We start from the raw sequence: 18,213 nt of genomic DNA, 5'->3' as shown, positions 1-18,213 counted from the left end.
TTTGGCCTTCTAACTGTTTTGAATCAAGTGTCACTAATGAGTCTTGTGTAGACGAAAATGTGCATCTAGAATAAAAAAATTTAAGTCTTTATTATTTTGGACTGCATGTTGATATATTCATGTTTTCAAGCCCAAACCAATAAGTGGCAAGGGAAAATAGTGTTACCATCATTCCGCCCTTCTGAAATTGAACAGTTCTCCAGACATATTTTATGCTTGCAGATACTGATCCTTTTTTTGGTACAGTAGTAGACATGTATAATGATGACCTATAGATCAATTTTCCACTTAGTTATGGCTGATTGACTTTAAGAAGAATGAAGGTCCCATAAACAATTTCATGAAAAATGTATTTGTCTCGAATTTCTTATTGTAATGCCTGCTTTTCAAAAAAAGACTAGTCTTTAATGGTGACTAACTGATCGAGTTTGTCTTACTGACACATCTAGTTTAAGTTTTATTGCTGCTGTTTTAATGGAAGTCTTATAAATGTTTACTCAACATCCAAATGATGCTTTGCCATTGACATATAATTGACGTTTGAACTTCTTACAGTGGTAACAAACAACTATAGCAAGTATTATATCAATACTGCATGCAAAAAAAATACCATTCAGTTAGGATAAATTATTATTAAAATTCCTTTCAATGATTAAAATGTTTTTGATACAATAAGTCTTCTAATAATTTCTTTTGTCACAAATCTTCTATATGCTTAATCCTACTCATGATCGTTTTTATCTGCTGTTGTAATTCTTCTGTCTGTAATAAAAAAAGTTAATATTATCAGTAGTATTCAGATTGTAAATAAATCAAACTAATGCCCTATAATTGTATTACATTATTGATTCACTAATACTGTAATAACAAGATATAATAAATTTCTTCTTGCTTGAGTTATGTACTCAGTACATAAAAGATTTTTTTAAATGTACAACTGCATAATTTTGACAAATGCAAAGTGTTCACATTGTAAAACCTTCCAAATTTTAAGTCACATAATGCCACATAATAAATGTTAACAGAATTTATAACTTATTAGCGGACACTAGTATAAACTAGTTAATATAATATACCCGTTCAGAGGTGTAACCTGGGTGTTCACTTATTAGCAATAAGCTAAACATTGGCACAATCTAATTACCATTAGGGCACAGTTCAGTTCAGAGGTGTAACCTGGGTGTTCACTTATTAGCAATAAGCTAAAAATGGCACAACCTAATTACCATTAGGTCACAGTCCAATACAAAGCTGCAACATAGGTGTTCACTTATTAGCAATAAGCTTAACATTGGTACAATCTAATTACCATTAGGTCACAGTCCAGTTCAGAATTGTAACCTAGGTGTTCATTTATTAGCAATAAGCTAAACATTGGCACAATCTAATTACCATTACGTCACAATCCTAGTTCAGAGGTGTAACAAGGTGTTCACTTATTAGCAATAAGCTAAACATTGGCACAATCTAATTACCATGAGGGCACAGTTCAGTTCAGAGGTGTAACCAGGGTGTTCACTTATTAGCAATAAGCTAAACATTGGCACAATTTCATTACCATTAGGTCACAGTCCAGTTCAGAGGTGTAACCTGGGTGTTCACTTATTAGCAATAAACTAAACATTGGCACAATCTAATTACCATTAGGTCACTGTCCAGTTCAGAGGTGTAACCTGGGTGTTCACTTATTAGCAATAAGCTCAACATTGGCACAATCTAATTACCATTAGGTCACTGTCCAGTTCAGAGGTGTAACCTGGGTGTTCACTTATTAGCAATAAACTAAACATTGGCACAATCTAATTACCATTAGGGCACAGTCCAGTTCAGAGGGGTAGTCTGAATGTATAAACTAGTCAACACTTGTAAGCTTTTCTCTGAAGGCCATAAAGAGATCCCTAGAAATCACCTGTAAGCTCTTTACTGAAGGCAGGATTGAGATCTCTAGAAATCAACTAAAAGTTCATTACTACGGGCCATAGAGATATATGGTATACCAATTTTCGTGGGTTTCGTGGGTCACAGCGAACCACGAATTTTAGAATTCAACGAAGAATAATCCCGAGAAGTGTGTATGGAGTCGGGTGTTTATTTCCGGTTATGTTATGCAGTTCTAGTATAGTGTTGACTTGCGATAAACATTGTTACATAACACGTGTTTTTATTGAAAGAAGATACAAGTATTTTGATTAAATCAATAATAAATATATCTAATATCAGTGATAATTTACTTTTTAAAATTGATTAAAACTGTTCATGGAAAATAACTGCAAGTTGTTAATTACCGTGTCATAGTTTGGTTTACTGGTGATTAATAGGATTAAGTACGGGGATGTTGCCCGTAGGTAATATTGTTTATGACAGGAACATTTATTTTCACACCTTTTACTTATATGATTGTTTATTATATCTTGATTAGGGAAATGAACTTTCAATCATAGAGTTTTGAATGCCTGATAAAATTCCGACAAGAATTTATAAATTGTAAAATAAACAAATAATTAGTTGTCTCTGTCCATTATTGTAAAAGAAGTTTTTCAATGAACACTTTTACCTAGAATGACCAAGCGAGGATTTTGACAATTCAAAACTTTTTCAATGAATTCCTTCTTTTTTGTTTGTTTTATTATTGATCAAACCAAGGAGGTTATATGATCTCCTTAATCAAAAAGAAATCCACGAATTGCGTATCTGAATTTTTTTTTTTTTTTTTTTAGTAATCAGCGATCCACGAATTTACGTATACCACGAAACGTCTTTTTTTCTCTATTCACGAAAATTGATACCCACGAAAATAAATGAATCCAAAGTATTAGCAATAAGCTAAACATTAGCACAATCTAATTACCATTAGGTCACAGTCCAGCGCAGAGGTATTACCAGGGTTTTCACTTATTAGCAATAAGCTAAACATTTGCACAATCTAATTACCATTAAGGCGCAGTCCTAGTTCAGAAGTGTAACCTGGGTGTATACTTATTAGCAATAACTAAACATTGAAACAATCTAATTAACGTTAGGTCACAGTCCATTTCAGAAGTGTAACATGGGTGTTCACTTATTAGCAATAACTAAACATTGGCACAAACTTGTTACCATTAGGCCACAGTCCAGTTCAGAGATGTAACCTTGGTGTTCACTTATTATCAATAACTAAACACTGGCACAATCTAATTACCATTAGGGCACAGTCCAGTTCAGAGGGGTAGTCTGAATGTATAAACTAGTTAACACTTGTAAGCTTTTCTCTGAAGGCCATAAAGAGATCCCTAGAAATCACCTGTAAGCTCTTTACTGAAGGCAGGATTGAGATCTCTAGAAATCAACTAAAAGTTCATTACTACGGGCCATAGAGAGATCCCTAGAAATCAACTTTTAAGCCCTTTACTGAAGGCCATAACGATATCCATCCCTAGAAATCACATGTGAGCTCATTACTGCAGGCCATGGAGAGATCCCTAGAAAGAACCTGTAAGCTCCTTACTGCTGTTGAGGATAAATAGAGACTTTCCTTGTACCACGGGATATATACATGTTTTTACACACTTTAGAGCTGTCTATGTAACGTCATTGTATGTATGTTTAAAAATCATTGTCATCCATCATTAAATCGTTCATTTGTACAAATGTCTTTTTCTACTTAATTCAAACACAATGCATTCTACCCTATAAGATCACCAGAACTGCATGCCATAGAGAGATCCCTGGAAATCACCCCTTATCTCTTTACTGACAGTCATAAAGAGATCCTTAGAAATCACATGTAAGCTCATTACTGCAAGCCATAGAGAGATCCCTAGCAATCACATGTTAGCTCATTACTAATGGCCAATGGGTGTTCATACATATAAACCAAAAGTCCATTTACCTTTTCATCCTTTACTATAACAGAGTTTTCATACTTTCTACTCTTTTTGCTCTTTGTCAACTTTTCTAATTTTATTTCAACTTTCCTTATTTTTTCCTTTAGTTTTGAAACCTCTACAGCTGGATCTATTATATCCTGTAACATAAAGAACAATTAAAACAAATTGTAAAATAAAACAATAACAATATGATATGTAAGGTCTATTACAACCTGTAACATGTAGAGCACTAAAAACAAATTGTAAAAAATCGATATGGTCTGAAATACCTCAGAGATTCTGTTTAAAAGGTAGTGTAGCTGTGGATACTCAATTTTTCTGGAATCATGCATAGATTAGAGTTTTAATTACACTTTAAGAGTGGTGAATCATTTATTTCAAAACCTGAGAGAAATGCACTTTTAATTATTTATATCATGATTACGGTAGTTCAGTTCTGTTGTATTAAATTTTCTAATTGAAATAAAGAGAAAAACGTGACGATAAAAACATAAAATCTGAAATATTGATACACTACTAGAATTCTGATTATCTCTCTGTCTTATTATCTAATACTGGAGTAATAAATTATTAAAAAATTTGTCAGGACAATAATACATGTCTTTTACTATCAAAATTGATAAAAGTTACAAAGTGACAGGTTAATTTCTTTACACATTTTTGGTTATAAAAGATTACGATTTGGGTAGAATGATGACAAGTATGTCCCACCCATAATTCCAAAAACAAGTATGAAAACCTGGGACAAAATCCTTTCACTTTGTCAGTACAATTATCAATTTCATCAAACAGAAATCCCTTGATGTTTAGTGTTTACTCCTAATGTTTGTATTCTTTATGCCCATCGACCTCTCCTATACACATGTCAAACCAATGCCATTACCAAATTGACATCCTTGGATGTAAATTACAGAAGAATTACTATCATAATTTGGTAACTGTGGTATGATCAATTAACTACATGACTTGAAGGTTTTTAAAAAGTGCATATTCATGCTTTAATCATAAATGCTATTATAATTATGAAAGTGTTTATCCTCATTTCAATCTTTTTCATATCAGATATCCCATGTTCAATTTCTAACCAAATGTTTCTCAACAAACTAATATAAATTTAATAGTACAGGTTTAATTTCTGGAAACACACTGGCATAATTTTCCAGAACAGATGTAAACATTTGTATCAAAATTACCTTAATATGGCAAAATACTTATGTATTTATATCTTATACACAGAAATTCTTAAAGTATTGCATTTTACATAGCTTTGTTAAAAAAAAGGATAACTGAACTGTAATGCACAAAATTAAGCTATTGTGTCATAGATCAAACTTATTCGTTCAGTGTGTGTTTACTTGTTTTTGTTTTTTTTTATCAAGTTAAGCCATTTCAATTGATATTTTATAGTGTGTCTTTTTATGTGGTAATGTTACACTACCGTTTCAGGTTAGGGTGAAGGTTGGCGCCTATTAAAACATTTAAACCCGCTGCATTTGTATGCACCTGTCCTAAGTCAGGAGTCTGTTGTTCAGTGGTTGTCATTTGTTGGTGTGGTTCATAAGTGTTTCTCATTTCTCGTTTTTTATATAGATTAGACAATTGGTTTTCCTGTTTGAATTGTTGTTTTAAACTAGTAATTTTGGGGCCCTTTATAGCTTGATGTTCGTGGTGAGCCAAGGCTCCGTGTTAAAGGCTGTACTTTGACCTATAATTGTTTACTTTTTATACTTTGTGACTTGGATGGAGAGTTGTCTCATTGGCACTCATACCACATCTTCTTATTTACATAAAAAGATTCAATATGACCTGATAAATATGATAACAGTACACATAGTACAGTAAACTGAACAAGATAATATGATAAATGTTATAACAGTCACCTCAACCACATGTTTGTCAATCAGTGCAGTCATCCCTCAACAGTCACTGTCTACCTTGTAATATGATTACAGTCATCCCAACCACATGTCTGTCAATCAGTGCAGTCACCCATCAACAGTCCCTGTCTACCTTGTAATATAATAACAGTCATCCCAACCACATGTCTGTCAATCAGTGTAGTCATTCCTTAACAGTCCCTGTCTACTTTGTATTATAATAACAGTCATCCCAACCACATGTCTGTCAATCAGTGCAGTCATCCATCAACAGTCCCTGTCTACCTTGTAATATAATAACAGTCATCCCAACCACATGTCTGTCAATCAGTGTAGTCATTCCTTAACAGTCCCTGTCTACTTTGTATTATAATAACAGTCATCCCAACCACATGTCTGTCAATCAGTGCAGTCATCCATCAACAGTCCCTGTCTACCTTGTAATATAATAACAGTCATCCCAACCACATGTCTGTCAATCAGTGTAGTCATCCATCAACAGTCCCTGTCTACTTTGTAATATAATAACAGTCAACCCAACCACATGTCTGTCAATCAGTGTAGTCATCCCTTAACAGTCCCTGTCTACTTTGTAATATAATAACAGTCATCCCAACCACATGTCTGTCAATCAGTGTAGTCATCCCTTAACAGTCCCTGTCTACTTTGTAATATAATAACAGTCATCCCAACCACATGTCTGTCAATCAGTGTAGTCATTCCTTAACAGTCCCTGTCTACTTTGTATTATTATAACAGTCATCCCAACCACATGTCTGTCAATCAGTGCAGTCATCCATCAACAGTCCCTGTCTACCTTGTAATATAATAACAGTCATCCCACCCATATGTCTGTCAATCAGTGTAGTCATTCCTTAACAGTCCCTGTCTACTTTGTATTATAATAACAGTCATCCCAACCACATGTCTGTCAATCAGTGTAGTCATCCCTTAACAGTCCCTGTCTACTTTGTAATATAATAACAGTTATCCCACCCACATGTCTGTCAATCAGTGCAGTCATCCATCAACAGTCCCTGTCTTCTTTGTAATATAATAACAGTCATCCCAACCACATGTCTGTCAATCGGTGTAGTCATCCCTTAACAGTCCCTGTCTACTTTGTAATATAATTACAGTCATCCCAACCACATGTCTGTCAATCAGTGTAGTCATCCCTTAACAGTCCCTGTCTACTTTGTAATATAATAACAGTCATCCCAACCACATGTCTGTCAATCAGTGTAGTCATTCCTTAACAGTCCCTGTCTACTTTGTATTATAATAACAGTCATCCCAACCACATGTCTGTCAATCAGTGTAGTCATCCCTTAACAGTCCCTGTCTACTTTGTAATATAATAACAGTTATCCCACCCACATGTCTGTCAATCAGTGCAGTCATCCATCAACAGTCCCTGTCTACTTTGTAATATAATAACAGTCATCCCAACCACATGTCTGTCAATCAGTGTAGTCATTCCTTAACAGTCCCTGTCTACTTTGTAATATAATAACAGTCATCCCAACCACATGTCTGTCAATCAGTGTAGTCATCCCTTAACAGTCCCTGTCTACTTTGTAATATAATAACAGTCATCCCAACCACATGTCTGTCAATCAGTGTAGTCATCCCTTAACAGTCCCTGTCTACCTTGTAATATGATTACAGTCACCCCAACCACATGTCTGTCAATCAGTGTAGTCATCCATCAACAGTCCCTGTCTACTTTGTAATATAATAACAGTCATCCCAACCACATGTCTGTCAATCAGTGTAGTCATCCCTTAACAGTCCCTGTCTACTTTGTAATATAATAACAGTCATCCCAACCACATGTCTGTCAATCAGTGTAGTCATCCCTTAACAGTCCCTGTCTACCTTGTAATATGATTACAGTCACCCCAACCACATGTCTGTCAATCTTTTCAACCTTTGTGAATAGAAATTTAAAAAAAAATTCTACTACGGCTTCATAAATGTTTTCTTGCAACATCAAATACCTTCAAATTAAAATAATCTTTCTTTCTTCTTCAACATATTATTCACCTATAACCCTACACACTCACAACATGATAAGTGTTTTCATAACTGATGCAGACTTTTGTTGTCAAAGTAAATGCAGAAAGGAGAGAAAACATGTAACCTTTGACAATAACTGACAGACTCAGTGTTATAGTTTGTTCTTTATGTCAAGTAGACATTATCTAACCACCTAGGATAGACAGTAGCCTAGGTTTAACTAATCTAAAGTAGAATGTCACCAATGCTACTATAACTTAATACTATAAAAATAAGTTTTGTTTATATATGTAAAAAATAACACATTTGTCTATTTTTATTACATACACAAACAAATTTATTCTTTTATTTTACAACTCCATATATAAATGTTGTTTCCAGAGAATATTTTCTATAAGAATAAAAATCTATGCCAGGATGTCTCAAGTAATTCACATAACAAACAGAAAAATCAATAGCATACTAAATCAGAACAAACTGAATCACTTTTCCTTAATTGTCAAATTCCAATGTCACCATAACCAGAAGTCAACAAATAAGAGTAAAACATTAGCCAATTATCTCCCCATAAAAGGCATGTACAAACATCCTAATCCTCTCAATGTTTGCACTGAGATAAACTTTATCCAATCTATTGCTTACAAAGAGGTAATACACATACAGGTAAGATGAGGGGCTTTTATGAGGGTCTACATGGATTACTTTTATGTACACCTTATGAAGTTGTGACTTGTTGGGATTTAGGGCTCTGTATTTGGCATGAGGGCTAACCATACAGTGACCTAGATGTTCCTTTTGGGTTGTGATGACTGCATGACTGCACAGATGTCTAACTAATAATTTCCAATCTTTTTGAAGACTTGACTGAACCCCAATGCAGCATAGTTATTCTCATGATAACATAAATAATCATTATCAACAAATTTGCTCATAATTTCAATAGATTCAAGTAAACTTCTGTATAATAATCCAAATTCTTTTTAAGTTGTGTGCATATGTGTTGAAAAGAATTGGAGGGTATGGGAATGACTGTCAGCCTACAAAAGGGGAGGATATGGGTATGACTGTCTGCCTTCTAAAGGGGGAGGGTATGGGTATTACTGTCAGCCTTCTGAAGAGGGAGGGTATGGGTATGATCGTCAGTCTTCTAAAGGGGGAGGGTATAGGTATGACTGTCAGCCTTCTGAAGGGGGAGGGTATGGGTATGACTGTCAGTCTTCTGAAGGGGGAGGGTATGGGTATGACTGTCAGCCTTCTAAAGGGGGAGGGTATGGGTATGACTGTCAGTCTTCTAAAGGGGAGGGTATGGGTATGACTGTCAGCCTTCTAAAGAGGGAGGGTATGGGTATGACTTTCAGCCTTCTAAAGAGGGAGGGTATGGGTATGACTGTCAGCCTTCTAAAGGGGGAGGGTATGGGTATGACTGTCAGTCTTCTAAAGGGGGAGGGTATAGGTATGACTGTCAGCCTTCTGAAGGGGAGGGTATGGGTATGACTGTCAGCCTTCTAAAGGGGGAGGGTATGGATATGTCTGTCAGCCTTCCAAAGGGGGAGGATATGGGTATGACCGTCAGCCTTCCAAAGGGGGAGGATATGGGTATGACTGTCAGTCTTCTAAAGAGGGAGGGTATGGGTATGACTGTCAGCCTTCTAAAGGGGGAGGGTATGGGAATGACTGTCAGTCTTCTAAAGGGGGAGGATATGGGTATGACTGTCAGCCTTCTGAAGGGGTAGTGGGCAAAAATTTCAAATTTCTTTTCCTTGTCATTAAATTTCAAAGATAAGAAAAAAAAGACCTTGCTTGTCTACAAAAACTTGTGCTGCTTGTAAAAGTTTGTAAGGGAAGGAATAATGATAATATAATAATTATAAAGAGAAATACTGCATTCGCCAGTTTATCTTGAGAAAATATATAATAGACCCTAGAAACATCAAAACATTTTCAACAGTAATATTCTGCATAATCAATTGTTTTCAATAAACTTGAAATCTATGAGTATGTTGATAAACCATAAATCCGTATAAAGTTTACCTTCTATATAATGTTATACTTTATTGGGAAAACTTTGACTTCTATATAATGGTATGCTTTATTGGGAAAACTTTAACTTTTATATGATGTTAAAGTTTATTGGGAAAACTTTAACTTCTATATAATGTTATACTTTATTGGGAAAACTTTGACTTCTATATAATGGTATGCTTTATTGGAAAACTTTGACTTCTATACAATGGTATGCTTTATTGGGAAAACTTTAACTTCTATATAATGTTATACTTTATTGGGAAAACTTTGACTTCTATATAATGTTATGCTTTATTGGAAAACTTTGACTTCTATACAATGGTATGCTTTATTGGGAAAACTTTAACTTCTATATAATGTTATACTTTATTGGGAAAACTTTCTTAATGAGGCATTTACAAATATACATTGTTTTCATAGCAAATTTTCAGTTTCTCAGCTTTAAGTGAGAAATCTGAAAATAATGAGTTTTCATGGACAAAATTTGGTCTCTCAGCAAATAAAATACATAACAAAAGTTAACCAACATGTTCTGAGGGTAAATACTACCTGAACTTGTTCGACTATTTAAGATACAAGCCCTACAAGAGAATGTTTTAAAAAGTCATAAACTGTAGACAACCAACAGCCTAGTTTATGCATAACAAATGCCTTATACCTACATATTTGTAACTATTGTTGCTTATGTTGAACTTAGAAATCATTTATTCAAATAAAACAAGAATGTTGTCTTTGTTCTGTTCGTATGTATATTTGGTAACAGAATTCATTTGACTGAAACTACAACTAGTTTTAAATACAGGTAACCATTTCAAGTTTTAACTGTTTGATTCAATCTAATTTACTGTCTCATTCAAACAAATCTATCATTTTATCTTCAATTCTACTTTCATATGACTTTTACATATCATACTATTTGTACACAGGTGTCTAAAGTTGTCCTAGTACCTAGTTCTCTGGGCTACTTATGGAATCTACACATACCCATTAAATACAATTTTATTTTAACTAAACACCATTATGATAATGTCATATTTAATGTAGAGGCATGCACTTGCTCAGGCTAAGTAACTAGCTGACTTAAATATTGTAAACATTGGAATTAGATATTATTCTGTTTGTGGAAAAAATTCTTCGAACTGTTCTTTCTTTGTTTGGTTTTGTTAATAAATCGTTTTAAAATATATACCTGATAACAATATTTTGGTTATTTTTCTTTCTTAAAATCTTTATAAGATCATACAAAAAATAAAATCATTTGGTTATAATTAAATCATACATCTCATGACAAAGTCTTAACAAAATATGACATATGCACAACAAACTAAATAACTTGCGGCTTCAAAGAGCCTTAATCCAGCACATGGAAAAATTTAACAACAGAAACAAGAAGCTTGTAGAGGGTCCCCAAACCATCAATCCTGAAAAGTTTCAAACTTTTTTGCCATGTACTTTCGTCAGAGAAGATTTGAAATTGGCCAATCAGTATCAATGATTGCCTCTAAAGGTCATGTTTTCATGCTATCAAAACCATTTTGTTGAGGTCCTTATATAAATCATTCCTGTTAAGATTGTTTGAAAACGTCAAATTAGTTCTAGAAATGAAGATTTAAATTTGATTTCCCACAGGATTTCAATGGGAACTATATGTCCCCAATGCCATTATGTTTGCCACTCATTGAATATTGAATAAAAGAAAAAAAAAACAGCACTCCAATGTTGTTCCCTCCCGTCCAATGCTCATATTTCATGTACTAGTGCAATAACTGCAAAATAAGAGCGCTTCAATGATGGGAAAAACACAAGGACAGACGATATTTCTTTTTTGCCCACACCGTTTTGCACAAGAGACAATGAGGATCATTTGTAGAGTGTCGCCCAAGCATCAATCAATTTAAGTTCCTTAATTCTTTATCATGTAGACTAGTTTTAGAAAAGAGATTTTTGATAATTGGCAAATTTGAATAAAAAATTGCTGCTTTTAACATATTTTTCCTGCAATCAAAACCAGACGAAGATAGTATGAAGGAGAACATTTCAAACCTCATTCCTGCCAAACTTGTTTAAAATTTATGAAATAGGTTTATAAATGTATATAATCTATGTAAAAAGCAGCAAAAAATATACATTTATTCCACTTTAAATTGTGATTTCTTAAATATACTTCCACAGAAATTGATTAAAATGATACTTTATTGCTGAAAACATTTCTGTTTTAAGAATATGAAAATATAAGGGGACCACCAGATGTGTTTTTGCTTTCTAAATCATTTAAGTTTGAGTGATGAATGAAAAAAAGAAAAAATATGGTTTTGCATTGTGACACCTTCACTATGTTAAATGTTTATTTTTGTAATTTTTACCCTTTTTCTATGCTACATATAGACTTCTTTGAAAAAAACTAATCCCTGTTATATATTCATATCATCAAAACAGATTTTTACAGCAATGACATATAAGTTTTAATTAAACATTTGTGGACAGATTTTCAGGAAAACCCTGATATTTTTGGCCACTTTTTACTTACACTCTATACATTAATATACTTATTTCACAATTCAAATCAACTGTATCTTTGGAGGTATACTTGTGTTTTTTTTCACTATTCAGATGAAGTTTCACTGAGTTCTAAATGCATAAAAAATTTCTTAATAATTCAAATATTGCCCAATAACATGTACTATGCCTAAAGGGCATACAATAGTTTCGATCCCACAGTAATTTTTGAGAAAAAATTGCATAAATACTATTTTTTACCTGAGCAATTCAAATATGTTAAAAACAAGAATGTGTCCATAGTATACGGATGCCCCACTCGCACTATCATTTTCTATGTTCAGTGGACCGTGAAATTGGGGTCAAAACTCTAATTTGGCATTAAAATTAGAAAGATTATATCATAGGGAACATGTGTACTAAGTTTCAAGTTGATTGGACTTCAACTTCATCAAAAACTACCTTGACCAAAAACTTTAACCTGAAGCGGCACTATCATTTTCTATGTTCAGTGGACAGTGAAATTGGGGTCAAAACTCTAATTTGGCATTAAAATTAGAAAGATCATATCATAGGGAACATGTGTACTAAGTTTCAATTTGATTGGACTTCAACTTCATCAAAAACTACCTTGACCAAAAACTTTAACCTGAAGTGGGACAGACGGACAGACAAATGTACCCTAAGTGGGGCATAAAAATGTAACTTCATATGCTATTTTTATAGAAAAATGGGGTAGAAATTTAAGTTATGTACTCCAAAAGAGTAAGTAGGGTTATTAAGTTCAATGTTTCAAGATAAAAAGTGTTCTAAGCTGATTAAAATACATGTGAGAAAGTTAGATAGAACTTTTTTTTCCATATTTTATTTTAAGTCAGATATGTAAAATGTTATAACAGACATTATTTGAAAAGATCTTTGTTGTTGACACATGAGCTCTATGTTTCTTGTCCAAAATATCAATAGTAATTTACCCGTTTTCATTAAATATTCGTGGAAAATCAAAATAATTGCTGTTAATGACGACGTCATGAATAGAATGAAAGTACGTAAATTTTCAACAAAAAGACATATTTCCTATCTAGTCATTGTATTGGCTATGATTCATTGTGATATTGGTCAATAAATCCTAATTTCAAATTGTAGCTAGAAAAAGGGGCCATTTTCGGGCCTTATCAAACCTACTTTTTTTTTTCATTTTTTTACATTTCCTTAGAAATACCTTACTTGTTTTGATAGGTTATTTTTCCTTTAAAATTGGTACAAATAATCTTCCTATATAACAAGCATTCTGAGAGTATTGATTGGCAATACATAGACCCCTACTGGTTAAAAATTCATTGTACTGGAACAAAATGCTAACTTGATCTATAACTTGTCATGGTGTAAACTATATAACAATTATCAAATCAATATCTTCAAGCATGACGAAAAAAAGTGAGGAAAACGGATTATTTGAGTGAACTTTCTAAGTCCAAGGACCATAACTCTGCACAAAATCATCAGACCGGAACAAAATTTGAACTTGATCTGTAATTGTCATGATAAAACAATACACCAAATATCAAATAAATATCTTCAAGCATGAAGAAACTAGAGGCTCTAAAGAGCCTGTGTCGCTCACCTTGGTCTATGTGCATATCAAACAAAGGACACTCTCCAACATTGTAGATGAGAATAGACTTCATGACAAAAATCTCTATTTTGTTGATCTTGTATTACTGATCTTTTTGTCTGTTTAGTTTCTCTCTATCTTCTTTAGTTTCTGCTCAAAACACAAAAGAGGGTAAACAAATTCCTCATTTAAGGGCAATCACTCCTATGAAGAGTGACAGTCAACTAACTATATCCGCAAAATTTGACTTTTTAATAGATCTTGCCTTGCTGATCATTTTTGTGATTTAAAGTGTTTATTTATCTATTATAATTTAAATCATATAAGGCATAACAGAAAAAAATGTTTCTCTCTAAATATTATAGTTTTCATGATAATAGGCAAAAATGAAAAAAATGGTAATATTTGTCATGTATGGGCAATAACTCCTATAAGAATTTGTCTAACAGTTTTAAAGTATATGGACAATTGGTAGAGCTCATTATTCTGAACATTTTTGCTCCTTTCAGATTTTCTCTATTTATAACGGTTCAAAAAATATGAGACAAATCTTGCATTTTACCCCTATGTTTTATTTTTAGCCATGTCAGCCATGTTGGTTGGTAGGCGGGGTCATCAGACACATTTTTAAAACTAGATACCCTAATGATGATTGCGGATAAGTTTGGTTAAATATGTCTCAGTAGTTTTAGAGGAGAAGATTTTTGTAAAAGATTACAAAAATTTACAAAAAATTGTTAGAAATTGACTATAAAGGGCAACAACTCCTTAAGGAGTCAATTGACCATTTTGGTCATGTTGACTTATTTGTAGATCTTACTTTGCTGTAGATTATTGCTGTTTACAGTTTATCTCTATCTATAATCATATTCAAGATAATAACCAAAAACTGCAAAATTTCCTTAAAATTACCAATTCAGGGGTAGCAACCCAACTATGGGTTGTCTGATTTGTCTGAAAATTTCAGGGCTGATAGATCGTAACCTGATGAACATTTTTACCTATTGTCAGATTTGCTCTAAATGCTTTAGTTTAAGAGATATAAGCCAAAATCTGCATTTTACTCCTATGTTCTATTTTTAGCCATGTCGGCCATGTTGGTTGGCAGGCGGGGTCATCGGACACATTTTTCAAACTAGATACCCTAATGATGATTGTGGACAAGTTTGGTTAAATTTGTCTCAGTAGTTTCAGAGGAAAAGATTTTTGTAAAAGATTACAAAAATTTACAAAAAATTGTTAAAAAATGACTATAAAGGGCAATAACTCCTTAAGGGGTCAATTGACCATTTTGGTCATGTTGACTTATTTGTAGATCTTACTTTGCTGTAGATTATTGCTGTTTACAGTTTATCTCTATCTATAATAATATTGAAGGTAATAACCAAAACCTGCAAAATTTCCTTAAAATTACCATTTCATGGGCAGCAACCCAACAATGGAAAATTTCAGGGCAGATAGATCTTGACCTGAGAAACAATTTTTCCCTGTCAGATTTGCTCTAAATGCTTTTGTTTCAGAGATATAAGCCAAAATCTACATTTTACCCCTATGTTCTATTTTTAGCCATGGCAGCCATCTTGGTTGGTGGGCCGGGTCATCGAACAAGTTTTTAAAACTAAATACCTCAATGATGATTGTGGCCAAGTTTGGTTAAATTTGGTCCAGTAGTTTCAGAGGAGAAGATTTTTGTAAAAGTGAAGGACGACGGACGACGGACGCCAAGGGATGAGAAAAGCTCACTTGGCCTTTTAGGCCAGGTGAGCTAAAAAAAGTGTGGAAAACTGATTTGCCAGGCTGACAGATGGACAGACAGACAGACAGGCGGACGAAGTGCAAACCTAAAGTCCCCTTCAACTTCGTAGGTAGAGGACTAATAAGCAAAACGTCATTTTTTGGGACCAGGGGTCCGTGTACTTGTTTTCAAGCTAAAGTTAGTGGAAAAATTCATCTATTCCCTATATGTCCCATTTTAGCGTCGCCAAAAATAACATTTTATGTTAGTAACATAATTTCCTCCCTTGTGACTGTATGATATGCCCTTAAGAAAAGGGTGTGCATGTGTACTGGTTAACCATGCCATTTTATTTTCACGGAAATGAATAAATATTTTTTGGCATTGCACAAGGTCATGCCTTTCTCAGACAGTTTATGACATCTTTATGCTAAATCCATTGGATGTGTATTGATTGATACTTTAGTCTGGGAGAACATAATTCATTTATTACTTGTAATTGGCTTTGAACAAGCTTTCAGTAACTGTGAGTACTCACATATCAGTGCTTTGTGTCTATTACTTTTATCTAAGTTGTTTTGTGCTTTGTACCAATCTATTGAGTTAAACTATTTGCAACAGATTTTTACAGTTTGTTTTTAAGTTGTGCTGTTACACCACTGGCTCAGGTTAGTTGAGGAATGAGAGATCACAAACATATTTAACCCTGCAACATTATTTGTGTGTCTGGCCAAGTCAGAAGCCTGTAATTCAGTGGTAGTTGTTGGTTCATGTCTGTCATATTTGATTTTTGCAAATTGTGTTGTTATAAATTAGGCCCTTTGTTTTGGTCGATTGAATTGTTTCACATTTTTCATGTCGGGCCTTTTATAGCTGACTATACAGTATGGCTTTTTCTCATTGTTGAAGGCTGTATGGAGACCTATAATTGCTTACATCTACATCATTTGAACTCAGGTTGATAGTTGTCTCATTGGCAATCACACCACATATCCTTTTTTTATGTTGTCAATTTTTTAAAATTTTGATTCGGTTCACAATTTTTATATAATTTTGAAGTGAGGGAGTATTTCAATTTAACTGTTAACATAAGGGTATGTCTTCTCTGTGTAAATTTAGGCATAAATAGCACTTCCCCGTCTCTTGTCACAGGCAAGGCAAAAATTTGGGTAGCTATCTTGCAGCCAATAGGCTTGTAAAATCCAGATTTCTTTATGTGTATAGCATTTCATTATAGAAAAGGTTATACGTTTTAAATAAATACAGAGAAAAACCTTTGTTACATCAAAAATTTCAAACAATTAAATTGACAAAGCAAGGACGTATAAATAACATATGCCCTTGGACAGAGGAAGATGACTTTTTATAATTTAATCTCATGATGGATTGTACTGAAAATTAATTACCTATTCTGTTAAAGAAGCACAAAATGGACAACAGCTACCATATACCTTAACTTCATTTTTTCAGATTATTTGATAAAATCTATCTTTATATAAATGTTATTTGTACAGTAACGTAAGTCAATGGAAAGGTATATACTGAGTACTATGAAACTTTGTGTATAGGGCCTTGCCCCAAGAACTTGTCTTCATAGTATATACCTTTCCATTGACTATCCAATTTAGAAAGCACATATTCACAACTCAAGTAATCTTATAATTGATCTATTGATAGCTGATTTTTGCTGACATTATTTTCAGAGGTTTTTGTTAAATGTGTTTTGTGTTATATAAAAAAATCTACTCACTACTTACATAGCTGTCATAAGTGTGCAATTTTTGAAAGAAATTGACCAAATCTGAAGTTTATAAATGCAACACACATATTGGGATCTTGACAGTTTATATGGCAATCCAACAAAAAACAAATGTGATTTTAAAAGTGCTTGACTCTAGAATGAAAAAAAAATATAGATCTGTAACGTATTGAGATAAAGAGATCACTACTTCTTTACATGTTAAGAGGACAAAATAAATTAACTAAAAAACATGCATAAATAATCTATGGGCAGTTGGCAATGTGCATGTTTTGAAAATATTTTGTTAATTTCCAGTGAATCTAAAACTACGCTTCATTTATCAAAATAAAGATATATGTGGCTCATAGATAGTCTACATTAAAAAATCTACTTTCAATAGATGATTTATAAGAATACATGTTTGAAAAATTTTTTGAACTTCACACTTAAACTAAAGCTATGTTCATTTATCAAAATGTAGATATAGGTGGCACATTTCCTTTAGACATTATCACAGTCCTTCAATTCATGATACCCCAAAGGTGACTGGAGAATAGAAATATGGTCATTCTTGGTCTTCTTTCAACCCACAGTAAAACCCTTGCCAAAGTAGGGTGTCCATTTGGTTGTGCGGATGTATAATTTTGAATGGGGACGTTAAATCTGATGCATTGTGTAGAGAGAGTGCCTGTCTCTGCACATAAGAACCGTTGCAACAACTTTTTGATGGGTCTGTAGGTGGCCTGTTACAAGGCTAAATTTCTGTCCAAATCAAATTTACCCTCATTTTCCTGAGGCAGTTCAAATTTTCTGCCTTCATCCAGGTCAACCTCTAT

The 18,213-nt window shown here is 33.4% G+C and overlaps 1 protein-coding gene across 1 annotated transcript in view; it reads right to left on the bottom strand.

The window, feature by feature from the left end:
* Window positions 1–444: 444 nt before the first annotated feature.
* LOC127728640 (valine--tRNA ligase-like) overlaps window positions 445–18,213 on the bottom strand; it is a 59,100-nt gene continuing 41,331 nt past the window's right edge. Inside the window, exons 23-24 of the mRNA XM_052236167.1 lie at window positions 3,869–4,003; window positions 445–762 (exon numbers count right to left, since the gene is read on the bottom strand). Coding sequence (XP_052092127.1) covers window positions 697–762; window positions 3,869–4,003 — 201 coding nt within the window. The 3' untranslated portion in view covers window positions 445–696. The remainder of the gene's footprint in view (window positions 763–3,868; window positions 4,004–18,213) is intronic.

Source organism: Mytilus californianus, unplaced genomic scaffold (genome assembly GCF_021869535.1).
Source record: "Mytilus californianus isolate M0D057914Y unplaced genomic scaffold, xbMytCali1.0.p SCAF_2, whole genome shotgun sequence".
In the NCBI taxonomy this organism is placed as follows: Eukaryota; Metazoa; Mollusca; class Bivalvia; order Mytilida; family Mytilidae; genus Mytilus; species Mytilus californianus.
The sequence above is the reverse complement of the archived record's forward strand: the minus strand, read 5'-3'. Positions and strand labels throughout refer to the sequence as shown.